Below are 17,458 nucleotides of genomic sequence, written 5' to 3'. Positions count from 1 at the left end.
AATAATACCATGCTGGGAAATTTCTCTACTTTCTGCAGATTCATAGGCCTGTGGCACAGTTTCTTCAGCCCTATAGCCACTTAGTCTGGAGTGGACATCTTTCATCCACTTAAATTTTTATGAAGAATTGAGTTAATGTGATTGCTAACTTACTGCATTTCTTTCCAAATTGCACTGCTGTCTTTTTCAGATCTGGGCTGCTCTCTGTTCCTAAATCATCCCCCAATCCTGTTCACTACAGCTGTGGTCCCAAATGTGGTGCCCATGGGCACCATGGCACTCTTAAGACATCCCCTTTGCTGCACACCAGGGCCCCTAGCCCATCCCATTTTTAAATGGGATGGGGGTGGAGTTGTTGCTTGATGGGTGGGAGGCCTTTTGGTTCTTATTTGATAGCGGGTGACCTGCTTTTTTCTATCTGTATTTTATTAGTTGGTGGGGGTGGGGGTATTATTCCTGTTGTTTGGTGAGGGGATGATCCTGAGCATCGCTTTTTACCAAGGCAAACTGAATTTAGGCAAGTTGCAGTGGAAAGGTTTTGCAAGGGGAGCAGGATGAAACTAGAAGAGATTTGGAGGGATTATGTATTTGTTGTGCTTTCAGCTGCCTAGTTGGATTTTACCAAGATATTTATGTTTTGTTGTCACTGACTGACTTGCCCCAGTCCTTCAGCATGGACAGGCTATGAATTCAAATTCATGAGTTCTTAAGCTGCCACTATGTGTTTAGAGATTTTATTTCCAATTACCATTAGAATTTACAAAATTATGTTAAATAAAATAAATGTGGTATCACAAAGAACTATAACAAGGCAAGCTAGAGTGTGAGCGTGGCTGGATGGGCACTAGAGATGGGCCACTGTCACTTTTGGTTTCTCTCATTTCTCTTTTTTTTTCCAGATCTTATGTTTAGTTCTCTATACTTCCGCATCAGTTTGCAATTTTAAGTTAATTTTTTTTAAAGTCTTCAATGAAAATTCATCAGCATTTTAGTGCAATTTTTTCCTAATATACACATTTTTTACAAAGCAATTTTCCAGAATATAATGCATTTAATGTTATTTTCAGTCATTTATACATTTTTATGCATGCTTTATCCTAATATATGCACTTTTGTACACAATACTTGGCTGGAGAACTGCATTGCAAAATTTGGAGAAGTGCGAATTTCAAAGAATGCCTGTGTTTCGCTTCATGTATTGCTTTGGAAAGTGTGCATTAGGCAGGTCCACCTTTAATACACATTAGATCAAATGTCTCTCAGTAGTGTAGCGGCAACTTAAGAAAAACAGGGCCCCTTTATGATAGTTACAGCCACACCCCTCACAGCCATACCCCCTTTTCACTTTCCCTCATCTCCCTTGCTCTCCCTGTCATCTTCAAGTCCACACTCCACTACAACAGACATCCCTCAGAACCAATCAGCAGACATCCCTCAGAACCAATCAGCAGACATCCCTCAGAACCAATCAGCATGAAGGGGAGGCTGTGTGTTAACTACTGAGAAGAGTCTTCTCAGTGGCTGACTCACCTCCTTTGATTTTGATTGACTCCAGTCAGGACAAAAGGACAAGGACTCTTCTCAGTGGCCAACACATTCCCCTTTCATGATTACTGGCTCACACATAGGGACCTGGCTGGGACCCTGCTCCCCAAAATGTAAGGGGTCTATGACCCACTATGATCCTGGATGACTACACCCCTGCCAATGCTTAGTGTGCACATTTTCACTGAAGACTAGAGTGGTGAGGGAGAAAGGGAGTAAGACTCTGCGACAATGAAAATATGTGTGGATGAGTTAAGAACATAAGAAGAGCCCTGCTGGATCAGGCCAATGGTCCATCTAGTCCAGCATCCTCTTCTCACAGTGACCAACCAGATGCCTCTGGGAAGCCTGCAAGCAGGGCCTGAGCACAAAAGCACTCTCCCCGCTTGCATTATCCAGCAACCGGTGTTCAGGAGCATACTGCTTCGGACCATGGAGGCAGAGCACAGTAGTCGGTTATGCCTTATCCTCTATCTTCTTCTGTAATCCTCTTTTAAAGCCATCCAAGCTGGTGCCCATCACCACCTCCTGTGGGAGCGAATTCCACAGTTTAACTATGTGCTGTATGAAGGAGTAGTTGCTCTATTTTATAGACAATGACAACAAAAACAGTTCCAATTTTTTTTTAATCAGCACCATTTTGTCTCATACTTTTCTGCTTCTTACCTGTATGTATAAGACACTCCACATGTTTACCTTATTATTCTGTTTGTATTTTGAAAAGTTAATAAGTTAATTTAAAAAAATTAGTCAGCAGCATTTTCTCATTTTTTTTTGTTATCCTTTATTCCTGTCACTCAATTTTGCGATAAGGAGTTAGTCATTTCTGTAGCTGGAGCATGATCAAAAAGGATCTGTACAATACCTCATGCAGAAAGAAGATTGCATGGACTTAGTATATACTTCTCTATTACACTTTGCAAGTAAGAAACTGTTGAACTACTGTTGGCCATATCAAATGGATGGAATCCAGGGAAAGGCAAGGATGCAGTTTGCCATTCTCTGTTACAAAAACCAAGTTTCTGCCTTCCCATATCAGCCTTCTAGTGGCTGATTCGTACCATTCTAAAAGGAAAAAAGAAGAAGCAAACATGCACTTGTAACATTGCTGGCCAGGAACCCGTGATGTAAAAATGAAACAGCTGTCATTTACATATGCGCAAATTCCACTCAGGATATGCATTCTAGTATATGAGCAGGACCCTGAATGGTACCCTGAATGCAGAGATGTCAAGAGGTTAGTGGCTAAGAGAGTGAGAGTGCCTATTATCAGTTTAGGTTGGTATGTCAATTACATCCTTTCCTAGACAGGCATAGCTTGGCCACACAGTGATTCATGTGCTGGTAACCTCATGAGCAGACTACTGTAATGGACTCTGCAGGACTTCCCTTGGGATTTGCCCAGAAGCTGCCACTGATGCAAAATGCTATGGCCAGACTGTTGAGCGGAGCACCTGAATGCACACAGATTACACCTGTGCTGTGGGAACTGCACTGACTGCCAATCAGCTACCAATGTATATTCAAGACCTTGTTGTCAACCTATAAAGCCCTGACAACTTGGGGCCAGGCTGCCAAGCTACCACTTCCCCTTCTCCAAGATCTTTTACTCCCTCCGCTGAAAGCATGTGAGTGCTTCTCACCACTTGCCCCTAGATCACCTGGAGAAATTCGACTCATGGTACCACATCCTACAGAAAATCATAAAACAGGACCCAAAAATGGGCATTTTTCACTATTGCACTTGTACTATGGAATATCCTTTCCTCTGCCATATGTGAAGCAACCACCAGTTGCTTTGGATGTCTTACAAAGATGTGTCATTTTGCCCAGGCTAACCCATAAGGCTGGAGCCTGTTTTTGTTTGATCCCTGAATTCCTATTTTTATTTTTATATGCTTTTATATTACTGTTTTACTGGCTTTACGTTACATGTCTGTTTTGATGATATTGTTTATTGTTTCTATGTTGTATACCTCTTATTTTGAAAAAAAGAAGCTGTTTACAAATGCTTAATTATAAATATGTGTGTGTATAGAATCACAACACCAAATGCTGTTAAATCCCACAGCCTTTTCACCATTTCATCTTCAATAGATTCAAGAAAGAATGTTGCTAAGTATCCCTCTCCTTTTGCCTTGGCCATTCTCCCTCTTCCCCCTCTCCAAGATCTTCTGCTCCCTCTGCTGAAAGCATGTCAGTGCTTCTCATCATCATCACCCTATCGAAAAACAAAACAACTGAGAGCAATAATCACCTGTGGCGCTATTGATTTTTTTCCACATCTTCCCAACCTTGGCTTTCAGCCTCCCTCTGTGATGACTGCACTAATGCTAACATTTAATGAGGTCGATTAGGTGGGAAAATAGTCATTTTGATGTGTAGGTTTGCTTGTTGCTTTGATTCATAGATTCCATTGCTTAGCTCTGTTATTCTAGCCAATATGCATGTATTTCCATGATTCTGACCTTTCAGACCTCCATTTCTACTGTTCATAACCTTTTTCTCACTGTCTGAACACATTATTTTGACTGATCTGAAATTTGCAGTTATTATCTATTTATTGCTTACAAAGCTCAGTCTGGTCTTCGTGACATAGATTACCCTCATGGAATTCATACGTTGGTGAAGACCATCGGGGATTAGCTGACAGTTCCGTAACTATGTAGCCCATAATAACTAAAATCATTCAAAAAGGGATCCTTCTTGGAACCAGCAGTTTAACTTCAAATAACAGTATTCAATATTATATACACAACATGAAGTATATGACACATGAAAAGAAAGCCAGTTATTTAAAACGTTCAGTCCATCAGTATCTTATAGACTGGAAAAAAGGTGCCAGATTTAAAGCAATTTCAAATGAAAACAGAAGCCTGAAAATAACTAGTTGCTATCATTAATGACTAAATAAATTATCAAAGGCCATAGGAACGCACTGAAAGGTATGAGCGGGGTGAGAGTTTGAGTAAAATATGCAGAGTAACTGTTTTTTAGGGTTGCTGTATTTTTAAAATCTTTTTTCTGTGCTCTTTTAGTGTTTTTGCAGTTTTATTGTAAGTATTGGCATTGCCAAACTTTTTAAAAAATGTTAAGCTGTTGCTTTAATTTATATTGCTAGCCACTTGGGCTCATTGAAGACAGGTAGGGTACAAATGTTTTGGATATATAAATAACCAATGTGAATGCAAACACACTCATTCCATTTTAACTTTTAGGTCCAAACACCTTTTGAGGAGTTCACATCCAGCCCCTGCTGCTACTGAGGTTCCAGTAGATGTTTCTCTTCCCTACTCATCTTCCCCAAGACCCCACCCCCCAAAAAACAGGCATACATGGAGTAGGAAGTGGTGGGGAAGGCTCACTATCACAGGAGAAGCTTTTAGTTGGAATGTGTTGTAGTTATTTTAATATTGTCTGAGTGTATTGTGTGTATGTTTACTGTATTGTATTATTGATTAAGTGTGTGTATGTGTGTGAATTCTTTGTGTGTTTTGCTGTAAATGTGTATCATTTGGTGTGAATGTGACCAGGTGTGTGTGTATTGGTGTTTTTATCTCTTTTAATATGTGCCTGGGAGAGTGTATTATACATCAACCGGGGAGACCTTCAGGAGCCCCAATTAGCGTAGTGATGGGTAATGGGAGGTATGGTGTTGTGAGGAGAACATGCCAGGTAAGGGGAACCCGTCCCAGACAAGTAGTGTCTGTGACCCGTTCCGGTTCTCCTCACATCCCCAGGACTGCTGGTTGTCCTATCAGTCAGCCTTCGGATCTCCATATGCTGTTGTTAAACGCCAGGTCGGTACAACATAAGATCTCCCTTGTTCATGATTTAATTGTGGAGGAGGCGGCTGACCTGGCGTGCATAACCGAGACCTGGGTGGGTGATATGGGAGGAGTTGCTCTTACCCAGCTTTGCCCACCTGGGTATGCGGTTCAGCATCATGGTAGAGCCGACGGTCGGGGAGGTGGGGTTGCCGTGGTCTATAGGAGTTCTTTCTCACTCACCGAGCACCCTGTACACGTGACGACTGCTTTGGAGTGTCTCCACCTTGTGCTGGGCCAGAGAGACAGGCTGGGAATTTTGTTGGTGTACCGCCCGCCCTGCTGCTCAACAAATTCCCTAACTGAGCTGACAGAGGTAGTCTCGGAGGTATTGTTGCAGTCCCCTAGACTGTTGGTACTGGGGGACTTCAACGTCCATGCTGAGACTGCTTTATCTGGGGCAGCTCAGGACTTTATGGCGTCCATGACAACCATGGGGCTGTCTCAGTTTGTTACTGGCCCAACGCATGTGTCGGGACATACCCCTGATTTGATCTTCACCACTGGACAGGGAGATGGTGATCTGGAGGTTGGGGGTTTTTCATCTACCCCATTGTCATGGACAGATCACCGCTTGCTGAGGTTTAGGCTTACGGTGACCCTTTCCCTCTGCAAGGGTGGGGGACCTATTAAATTGGTCCACCCTCAGAGATTAATGGATCCTGAGGGTTTCCAAAAGGCTCTGGGGGATTTTCTGACTGAGAAGACTGGCGCTCCTGTTGAAGCCCTGGTTCAACTGTGGAATACGGAGATGACCCGGGCGGTTGACACGATCGCTCCCATGCGCCCCCTCCTATGTAGAGCTCATACATGGTATACCTCGGAGCTGAGAGCAATGAAGCAAGAGAGGAGGAGGCTTGAGTGCAGATGGAGGCGGACTCCAGATGAATGCAATTATGCCTTGGTAAGTGCCTGCTCTAAGCGATATGTAGCAGCGGTGAGGGCAGCAAAAAAGTGTTATTTTGCTGTCAGTATTAAGGCATCACTCTCCCGCCCAGCGGAGCTTTTTAAAACTGTACGAGGGCTTTTACATCTTGGCCCTCGGGATACTATAGATTCATCTGTAGCCCGCTGTGAAGAGTTTGCTGGACACTTCCAAGATAAGATCGCTTGCATTCGTCGGAACTTAGACTCCAATATTATAGCAGTTGGATTCAATGGAGCATCCAGATCACGGTCTTGTCCTCATTTATTGGATGAGTTTCAGTTGGTGCAGCTTGAGGATGTTGACAAGATCCTTGGACTGGTGCGGGCGACCACGTCTGTGCTGGATCCTTGCCCCTCTTGGCTGGTGAAAGCTGGCAGGACCGGAACCGCCGGCTGGGCCAAGGAGGTCATCAATGCCTCTTTGCGAGAGGGAGTGGTCCCTGACTGCCTAAAAGCGGCGGTAGTGAGACCGCTCCTGAAGAAACCCTCCTTGGACCCAGATAACTTGAACAACTATAGACCTGTGGCGAATGTTCCGTTCCTGGGCAAGGTTCTGGAACGGGTGGTGGCCGGCCAGCTCCAGGGGCTCTTGGATGACACTGATTATCTCGATCCGTTTCAATCCGGTTTTAGGCCTGGGTTTGGTACCGAAACAGCCTTGGTCGCCCTGTATGATGACCTTTGCAGGGAGAGGGACAGGGGGAGTGTGACCCTGTTGATTCTCCTTGATCTCTCAGCTGCTTTCGATACCATCGACCATGGTATCCTTCTGGGAAGGTTCACAGAGTTGGGAGTTGGGGGTACTGCTTGGCAGTGGCTCCGCTCCTACTTGGTGGGTCGTCAACAGAAGATAGTGCTTGGGGAACACTGCTCGACACCCTGGACTCTCCATTGTGGAGTCCCACAGGGATCGGTACTGTCCCCCATGCTTTTTAACATCTATATGAAGCCGCTGGGTGCGGTCATCAGGAGTTTTGGAGTGCGTTGTCACCAGTACGCTGATGACACACAACTTTATTTCTCCTTTTCATCTTCCTCAGGTGAGGCTGTTAACGTACTAAACCGTTGCCTGGCCGCGATAATGGATTGGATGGGAGCTAACAGACTGAAGCTTAATCCAGACAAGACCGAGACGCTGTTAGTGAGTGCCTTCTCTGCCCAGATGGTGGATGTTCACCCTGTTCTGGATGGGGTTACACTCCCCTTGAAAGAACAGGTTCGTAGCTTGGGAGTTCTTTTCGACCCTTCCCTGTCTCTTGAGACTCAGGTAGCCTCAGTGGCACGGAATGCTTTTTACCATCTTCGATTGGTAGCCCAGCTACGTCCCTATCTGGACAGCGATGACCTCGCCTCAGTCGTTCATGCTCTGGTAACTTCTAGATTGGACTACTGCAATGCGCTCTACGTTGGGCTGCCCTTGAAGACAGTTCGGAAACTACAGTTAGTCCAGAATGCAGCGGCCAGATTGTTGACGCGGACAAGAAGGTCCGCTCATATTACGCCTGTTCTGGCTTGTCTGCACTGGCTTCCTATTTGTTTCCGGGCTAAATTCAAAGTGCTGGTTTTGACCTATAAAGCCTTACACGGCATGGGACCGCAATACCTGGTGGAGCGCCTCCCCCAATATGAAACTACCCGTACACTGCGCTCAACATCTAAGGCCCTCCTCCGAGTACCATCCCATCGAGAAGCTCGGAGGGTGGTGACTAGAAATAGGGCCTTTTCGGTTGTGGCCCCCGAACTGTGGAATGGTCTCCCCGATGAGGTGCGCCTGGCGCCGACGCTGCTATCTTTTCGGCGCCAGGTGAAAACCTTTTTATATTCCCAGGCATTTTAATGTGTACTATTAATATTTATTGATGTATTTTGCTGCTGCTTTGATTTTTGTTTACGTCTGTTTGTTTTGATTCCATTGTATTATTGTATTTATATATTTTCTGATTGTTTTATTGTTATGTACACCGCCCAGAGAGCCCTTGGGCTTAGGGCGGTATATAAATTAAATTAAATAAATAAAATAAAATAAATAAATAAACAAGGCATTCCTTATTTGGCCAAAAGGCCTGGAGAGTCATCTCCTGCTGGAGATCATTTTCAAACTACAAGTCCCATGATCCCAGGCAGAAAACAATGGTTGGACCATTGCTCTGGCTAATAGCTTGACAGTGCATGTCATGACCCTGGCCTTGAGTTCAGAGACAGAAGAGCTCACCAATTCTAGGGCTGCAGTCCCACCAGCTGGGGAACTTGACCAGGCACCTGATACTGGTGGGTCACAGCCAATAGAACCTGAGATTCATGGTGTGGAGCCTGCAGAACCCAAACTGGAATCCTCATAGATGCCATTCCCTAACCTGTCATACCTGCCTAAACGTACAGGGAGTGTGTCGGATGGAAGACCTCAGAAATTGTTCATCTTCAGGCCAGGAGGTTGGACCTTTAAGATGCATAGTCTTCAGGCCATGGGGATGAAATTTGAGAAGAATGGACTAGAAGAAGAGACTCACACAGGCTCAGTTCACTTCTAATCTTTGTCACAGCAAGTTGCTCACTCGAACCTATCTGCAGTTCTCCAACCACTGGCTTGCCTTAACATCAAGGATACCTGAAACAGACATGTCAAAACAGTGCTTTCCCCCTCCCCTGTCACTGCCATACCTGCACCATCATTTCAATAGAAGGGAAGGGGGGAGTGTGTTTAGGGGTGGGAGGAGCACCTTTATGATCCCTTGACTTGGCTCAGGAAATTTCTCCAAGGTTTCTCCGGGAAATCTAAAAAGAAAATCCAAGTTAATCCAAGGATAACCAAGGAGGATTCACCCATCTCTAGCGCCAATCAGCTTGTCCCAATGATTTTAGATGGGCTTAAGCATGCATAACTTTCTCTGAGTTGGAACCACAGCATCACTGTGAGAGATGGAGAAAAGTGGTAAATGTACCACTAAACTATACCTATATCTGATTAAGACACACTTCAGGGGACCCTGAAGGGGCTCAAATGCATGCGGGGAACTCCTCAGCAATGACATTCTTTAGAGAAGGCAAGGAAGCCATCCATTTTCAGGCTGCAGGAGCATCTATATCTCTGCTGTTATGGGGGGGGGACACATCTACCACAATCTGGCATCAATCCAGATAAGGTTAGTCATGAGTAGCTCTCACTGAAAAAGTTATAGAACTAAGCTGTTTGTAACTATCTCATTCCATTGGTTTTAATAGAACACAGTTATCTCAGCTGAAGGTAATGAATTTCAATATTGGGGCCAATGTTTAATGTCAAAGAGCCTATTTTTGCACACGGCTGGAAGTCTTCCATCCCTCTACAGATCTCTCTTTGCTCCTGCTTCCATTGAAGCTTGAAATAGTATTCTTGTCTTCTTACGTCAGTGTCCCTCTTTTATTTCAGAGGCAAGCAGTGACATAAGAACAGAGCAGCCAGCTGGATCAGGCCAATGACCCATCTTGTCCAGGATGCTTTTCTCACAGAGGCTAACCAGAGACCTATGGGAATCCCACAAGCAACACCTGAGGACAGCAGCACTCTCTCCAGTTGTGATTCCCAGCAACAGGTGTTCAGAGGCACTCTGCCTTCAAGGCAGAGCACAGTCATCATGGCTAGGCAAACTGTGGAAGGGAAATATGTTGGGAATTATTGCAAAACCATAGTCACCCTTAATAAATACTAACACACATTTGAATATAATGGGCAAAATGCAATTTAGACTGCAAGCTTAACCTCATTTATCTGGAAGAAAGTCCCATTTAATTCAATAGGGCTTACTCCTAGTAGTTAACCGTTAGCCTTGCACTGCTCTCTTGCCCATTATATTCAGTGGTACTCACTTCCAGGTAAATGTGCATAAGATTACAACCTAATTTATTGCTTCTCTTTCAACTAGAAGATATGCAAACTAAATTACATTTGAGGAAACTCACATTTAAAATCCAAGTAAACAGCCATTCTTCTTACCCCAATTTCAGAAAAATCCACTCAGTCAATGTCAGTAAATACAGTTCTCTGGGTACTACCAGCCTTTTTGGTGAAGCAATATCATAAATTAACATAAAAAAGGATTGTATAATTACTGCCTAACATTTTGTGTCAGTTTCATCGCAGATCACATGCCGTGCTCTGTGCTGAAGCCTGTTCGGAAAATAGCAAATCAAGAGCCCTAAGCAAACATTAACTGTAAAATTTGATAGAAATGACACATACTGTATTCACTCTAAATTCAGCAATAACATTTTAAAAGAACTGGAATTCAGTGCTACAAAAACATCTGAAAAGGTTGGCCAGCTTTCCATCCTGATAAAAATTCCTGAAAACACTGAAACATATAAAACCTGCAGTCCAACAAACCCAAACATAAAGAGCAGAGATGGCACTCCTTAGATCGGGGGTAGCCAACGTGGTGCCCTCCAGATATTTTAGATTTCAACTCCCATCATCCCTGACCATTGGCCATGATGGCTAAAACTGATGGGAGTTGTAATCCAAAACATCTGGAGGGTACCACATTGGCTAGCCATGCCTCAGATTCAACCTTGTTCAGTGCATGGATGGATCATTACAGTTTCATCACTGATAATACAAATCTGGAATGCTCATTGAATCACATTCTTTTATTATTTATTTTATTATTACATTTATAATAAATATAAAGGAGCTCAAGGTGGCGTACAAACATTTTCCCCCTCTCAATTTTATCACAGCCACCCTGTGTGGTAGGATAGGCTGAGAGATGGTGACTAGCCCAAGGTCACCAAGTGAGCATCATGGCCAAGCGGGGATTTGAACCCTGGTCTCCCAGGTCCCAGTCCAACACTCTAACCACTACACCACACTAGTTTCTCTGTGAGACAGTTATTTCCTTTTACTGCCCATGGATAATCAGAGCAAAAGCAAAGTACATCAGATGAATCCCGTAGCCTTATCCACTTGAACTGTTTTGTGATAAGGAGCATCTTCATAAACACAACATGACTTCCAAAGAATCAGAGTACAATCAATGAACAAAGGTCTCGCCTTGGAAGTAGACTGCAACATCTTTTCAACATTACACTTATTTACAAATGGTTTCACTCATACTCTGGACAAACAACCCTGGCAACCAGTGGTGAAACAACAAAGGGTCAGTCCTATGAACTACATAACCAGCAAATAAGTGTTCTGCATGGGCATAATATACTTCAGTTGCAATGCTACCAGTGTATCGCTGCTTAACCAACAAAGATTGCCACATGATTTGCTTATGGGAACCCACACGAGGTTAGGTTCTCCCCGCAAAATATTTGTCACTCTACAGGACATAATTAGCAGCAGCTGCTTTCAACAAACATTCTTTCCCTTCAACAGTCCAGAAATGTCTTTATTCTGCTCCACTATCAAAACATCTCAAGCATCGAGTCAATTCTCAGCATAATCTCTTTCAAGAGTCTCCAGTGTTATCTCCTAATGCCCTCCCTTCTCTCTCTCTTAGTGAGTCATAGACTTAATGATTCAAAATCAGCTTACATCAAAAAGCTATTGCTGTATTTGCTGCAGGTGTGGAAAATGTGTTTATGGTGCTATTTTATAAATACTATACATCCATTGTTTTGCCCACTAAATAAAGGAGCTTTTTTTTGCAAGCCAAAAATGTCGTAACGCTTCGAGTACTATCATTTGAACCATTTCTCTTAACATTTTATAGTCTTTGATTCAGTTGTACATACCTTCATTTCAATTCTATAGTAAAGCATTCCTCCAATAAACACAAGCAAACCCTCCCTTTTATTCTTTGTCTGCCTTGGTTCCACTGAAAACATCTTATGTGACATCACGTTCTACATTTCATTAGACAGAGCCCTTCAAATCTCCTTCTCAAGTTTGAAACAGTTACTCCTTCTCGAATAAATCAAACCGTGCCAGAATTGCCAGAATTTCTCGTTTTCATGACTCCAGTGAAGGATTTGAAGCTTGTACTGTTTCTCTTGACTATTCCAATTAAAATGCTGGGTTTTATACAGTAAAGGGTTGTCACTCACAGAACATTGTAAACAGAGAATCAAAAGGTCATGATGATTACGTATTAAAACAAACACATTTATTAATCGAGGCAGATGTGTGCCTGGTTGTTTTACATTGCACCGTTTGTTGAACAGCCTGTTGTGTGTTCTCAAGGGAGTGCTCTAGAAACCACTTTATTTATTTATTTATTTATTTATTACATTTATACCCCGCCTTTCTTTTCATGAAAGAAACCCAAGGTGGCTTACATATGGTTCCCAGGCGGTCTCCCATCCAGGCACTGACCAGACCTGGGAACTAGCCTCATGTACCTTCAGACCGCTGCTACTATCATTTGTTTTAACAGGGCCACTTTAATATTGGAGTTGTAAGATTTTTTTAAAATACATATATCTCCATAAGATGAAGAAAGCAACCTGTCGGTTTTTTCTCCACCATCCTTTATATAAAGTAATGACCAAGTATGCTAAATGTTTGCACATAAAATAATGGGAAGGTGCCTTATACTGAGACAGACCATGGGTCCATCTACCTCAGTATTGTCTACACTGACTGGCAGTGGCTCTCCAGGAATTCAGGTACAAAGTATTTCACAGCCCTACCTGGAGATGCCGGGGATTGAACCTGGGACCTTCTGCATGCAAGGCAAGATGCTTTATCATTGAGCTACAGTTATGTTATAGATACCAGAGAAATCTTCATTTTGCAGTACTCAAAGGAAAACTAACATCAGTGAAACCAGAATCTAACTCCTGTATTTTCCTTGGGAGTATAAAAACCAGAGTGACGGCATTCCATGTCATGATAGGCCAGGATGCTTGCTTACTGTGGTTTGTTAGGATTGAGCAGTGTGCTCATACATGCTGCCCAATCACTTCTGCTTTACTCCTTACCTCGTGCAAGTGGGAACAGGAAAACCAGGAAGCCACATTAAGCTTGGCTTCCTGTAACAATTGAATCCAGGATCCAGGTTTGCTACTCCCTAATAAGCCAGGATTCCCAAGCCAACAACAAACCATGGTTCATTACTGACTAGCAATCTTGGCTTGTGAGGGAGCAACAAACAGGGTTCCAGTTCAGAAATCACAAGAAACCATTGTCCAATAAGGGTGTTTTAAGATCAGCAAATAGAACCCAGTTAGTTTTGCCATGGCCTGTTGATTGTCAGCTTGTGGTATCATGGAGGTGGTTTTTTTCACTGGTCGTACCAGTGTTGTGGAATGCCCTCCCTGCTGAATAAAGAGGCTTCATCCATATGATAGGCATTCCACCTGTTCTTGAAGATACACATGTTTAGACAAGTATTCCACTGAACTTGAACTTTCTTTTCTGATTGTTTAAACTGTTTTTAACTGTTTTATATGCTTTTTGTCTTGTTTTTTTGTATATTTTAATTAAGGATATAAAAACCAATTATACAATGTCCACACATAATTAAAATACACAATAAAACATTGTGTATTTTAATTATGTGTGGACATTGTATAATTGGTTTTTATACTTGCAATCCATTTAGAAGCCATTTTGGCATGTAAGCAGTATATAAATTAATAAATAATAATGACAACAATAATTGCAGGTTTCTGAGTTGTTTCTCCCACTTGTACCAGGGGAAGAATGAAGAGCATACATGCTGCTCATTCCTGATAAACCTCAATGTGAGATGAGATTTTCCACTCTGATTTTGACATGTCTTACTAGTAGACCATGCGGGGGTTGTATTCAACTAACTCCTACTAAGAAATTAATCAATCTAAGTTGGTCATGTCTATTAACATCAAGGAGTCTGCTATAAATAGGACTAGCATTGAATACCACCCATCATGTTTATGGTTTTGCTATCTTAATGACCAGAGAACAATGAAAAATGCTCAGACAATCAAATCTCATATGAACACCACATAATATAACCACGATGTTATTTCCACAGGGTTACTAGCATTAGGTTATATGGGAGAGACACAATTAAACCACATAACTAATTATCTGTTTACTAAAGCTCACATAAAGTCTGCAGCATTATAAGTAGCTTAATTATAAGACTGCTATTTCTAAACAATCCTATACAGAAAAAGTCAGTGGGACTTATTCTGAGCACTGAAAGATATGCAAAGTTATATGATAAGTCAGGAAACATATTAATATACCCAAGAAAAATCTAAAAATGTTGGTTGTAGTGCAATTTTTTTCTTTCACATTAAGCAATAATTCATTTTTAATTATGGGCAAAATTCAGCCTAAGCACATGGATGCTCCATTGATTTCAGTTATATTTAAACATGTGCTAGACCACATGCTATGGTATGTCAAAGAACTTAACTTTGGTTTGATAGTTCCTAATGTGTCTACAATGATTTTACCACTGAAAGATGTAAAGGAGAACTCCCATAAAGAATGCATGTTAGGACCAATGTGCTTGACAACTTTATGACTTCTTAGAAGAATATTTATTTTGATGGGTGGTACATTCAGCATGTAAAGAAGTAGACTGTTCCCCTTCACTACCTCCCGAATGAGCCAATTGGGAGGGGGGAAAGTTACTATTTCCATATTACAAGAAGTTGGAAGTTGGATGTGTGAAGCTGATGACCACTGTACCTACTGCACCACGAAGACAATTCACATCTCTGCTTGTTTAGGTAATCATTTGGCTTGGTCATTATTTCATGTATATGATGAAAGTTATGGAAGCCTGTGGGAAAACATACAGTCTCAAACACTGTATACTAAAAATTAATCCCATGATACTTACAGCCAATCATCATCATAGCAACAGCAAATATCTTCTCTCCATCGGTAGTTGGTGCAATGTTCCCAAATCCAACACTTGTGAGACTAGTCATTGTAAAGTATAACGAAGAGATATAAACAGAATCCTTGCTTGGCCCTCCTTCCCATTTTCCACTTCCTGACCTGTTAAATTGATATGGTGATCCTATGGATTCTCCTAGCTGGTAGAGCCAACTTTCATTTCGTATCGTGTTTTTATCCTCATTTATAACTTCATAGTCCCCAATACTGTACCAAATGCAGGCCAGCCAGTGGGCTGCAAGGCCAAAGACGCACACCAACAGAACCAAGACAGCAGCTCCATATTCAATGTAATGGTCCAGTTTTCGAGCCACGCGACCCAGCCGAAGCAGCCTGACTACTTTCAGGGAACTGAACAGACTACTGATGCCCTAGAAGAACAAAGCAAAGCAAAGACAAAACAAAAAGAAAACCTATTAGCATTTGGCATTACATTTCTTCATGTCTCTTGTCAACAATAACCTTGAGCTTTAGATGTCCAAAATGAACCCCAGGCAGACCAAATACAAAGGGCGGTATTCAACTAACACGTTTCATCAACACAAGGATTTCCACTTGTGCAATGGAACTTCCCCCCTCTCTTCCCCCCTCTCTTCCCCCCTCTCTTCCCCCCTCTCCTCCCCCTGCACCCCCAAATATGTTCTAGGGGTTCCCCCAACACTTTGGAGCAGATTTGAGGAGAGTGCAGGGCACACAGGGGGACAGAACAGGGGGTGAGTTCTGTTGCAAATGCGGAAATCCTTGAGCTGATGGAATGCATTAGTTGCATACCGCTAATAATTCACCTAGAGCCATCTTTGTCCTAGATACATTCCATAAACGGGCAGAAAGATGGAGGCCAGGGTCCTAGTTGAGAGAAGTTTAAAGTTGTGCTTATGTCCCTTTGGAATTAATAGATCTTGATTTCAATAAGACTTATGAATTAATACTTTATCTGGATTTGGAGACAGATGTTGTTATTTAAATTTATTACCCTTCACCCAAAGGTCCCAGGGCAGGTTACAACAATTTTAAAATATATCATTAATAACAATTAATAACAACCTAAAATCACAACATCACAAAAAATAAAGTGGGTCTTAAAAATATACATCTCAGGTGTCAAAGATATTAAGCAAATGGTAAAAAATTACTCTACAACTTTAAAAATAATAACAAAAACATTATTATTATCATTATTATTTCTTTATAATCTTCCACACACACATCTCAAGCAAATGTACAAGATATAATAAAAGTGAGCCAGTGTAGTGTAGGGATTAGAGTATTGGACTAGGATCTGGGAGATCATGGTTCAAATCCCCACTCAACCTTGAAGCTTGCTGGGTGACCTTGGGCCAATCACAGTCTCTCAGCCTAACCTACCTCACATGGTTGTTGTGAGGATAAAATGACAAGGAAGGAGAACCGTATTTGTATGCCACCTTGAGCTTCTTGGAAGAAAAGTGGAATATAAATCTAATCATACATAAATAAATAAAACTAAAACACAGAAAATGACAGCAAATATATTTAAAAATAATACAAAGTAGAACATCATGGCAGAGACCTATTGATCCAGCCAGGAAAACTTTGCAGAACAAAAATGTTGCATCTTGACAGGAATGCTCTTCCACAAAAAAAGGGAAGCCACACTGAAAGTCCTGCGCTGACTTACTGTGGAGTGGGCTTCTGATATCTATGGAACTTGAAAGAGAAGCTCTTCTGCAGACCACAATGACCTACTGGCTATATGAAGAATAAGGCAATCTCTCAAGTAACTTGGCCTGAGCTGTATCGGGACTCATATGTATTATGTAAGCAAGGTGTTATAATTTTGTCAAATGGTTGCCCCCAAAAGGAACTTAGCCACCACATTCTTCACCAGCTGCAGCCTCCGGAACCAGCCTTAAGGGTAGCCCCACATAGAGTGCATTGCAGTAATCCAATTTTGAAGTTACTAATACATGGGAAACTGTGGTCAGGTTATCCTGATGCCATCATATATGCCATCATTAGTGCTGCAAATTAAAAACACCAGATGACCTACTTGTCCATGGATCTTCCGTGTATTGGGCTACCCTGGGTCACATTCCAGTTATGAGAATATCCCAAGAAACAGATGGAATATAAGCAAAAACAGATGGAATATTTTCTAGAGTATTGAAGGAACTGGCTGAAGAACTCTCAGAACCGCTCTCTATTATCTTTGTAAAATCATGGAGGAGTGGTAAAGTGCCATATGACTGGAGGAGAGCTAACATTGTCCCTATCTTCAAAAAGGAGGAACCGGGGAACTACAGACTAGTCAGCCTAACATCAATCCCTGCAAAAACTCTGGGGCAGATTATAAAGCAGT

The 17,458-nt window shown here is 42.2% G+C and overlaps 1 protein-coding gene across 1 annotated transcript in view; it reads right to left on the bottom strand.

Annotated features, from left to right (window-relative positions):
• Positions 1–17,458, bottom strand: part of KCNH1 (potassium voltage-gated channel subfamily H member 1) — a 399,525-nt gene that overhangs the window by 258,071 nt on the left and 123,996 nt on the right. The window contains exon 7 of the mRNA XM_061626447.1: positions 15,062–15,491. Within this exon, the coding sequence (XP_061482431.1) occupies positions 15,062–15,491 (430 nt within the window). The remainder of the gene's footprint in view (positions 1–15,061; positions 15,492–17,458) is intronic.

Source organism: Rhineura floridana, chromosome 4 (assembly GCF_030035675.1).
Source record: "Rhineura floridana isolate rRhiFlo1 chromosome 4, rRhiFlo1.hap2, whole genome shotgun sequence".
In the NCBI taxonomy this organism is placed as follows: Eukaryota; Metazoa; Chordata; class Lepidosauria; order Squamata; family Rhineuridae; genus Rhineura; species Rhineura floridana.
This window is presented reverse-complemented; position numbering and strand designations above follow the sequence as displayed.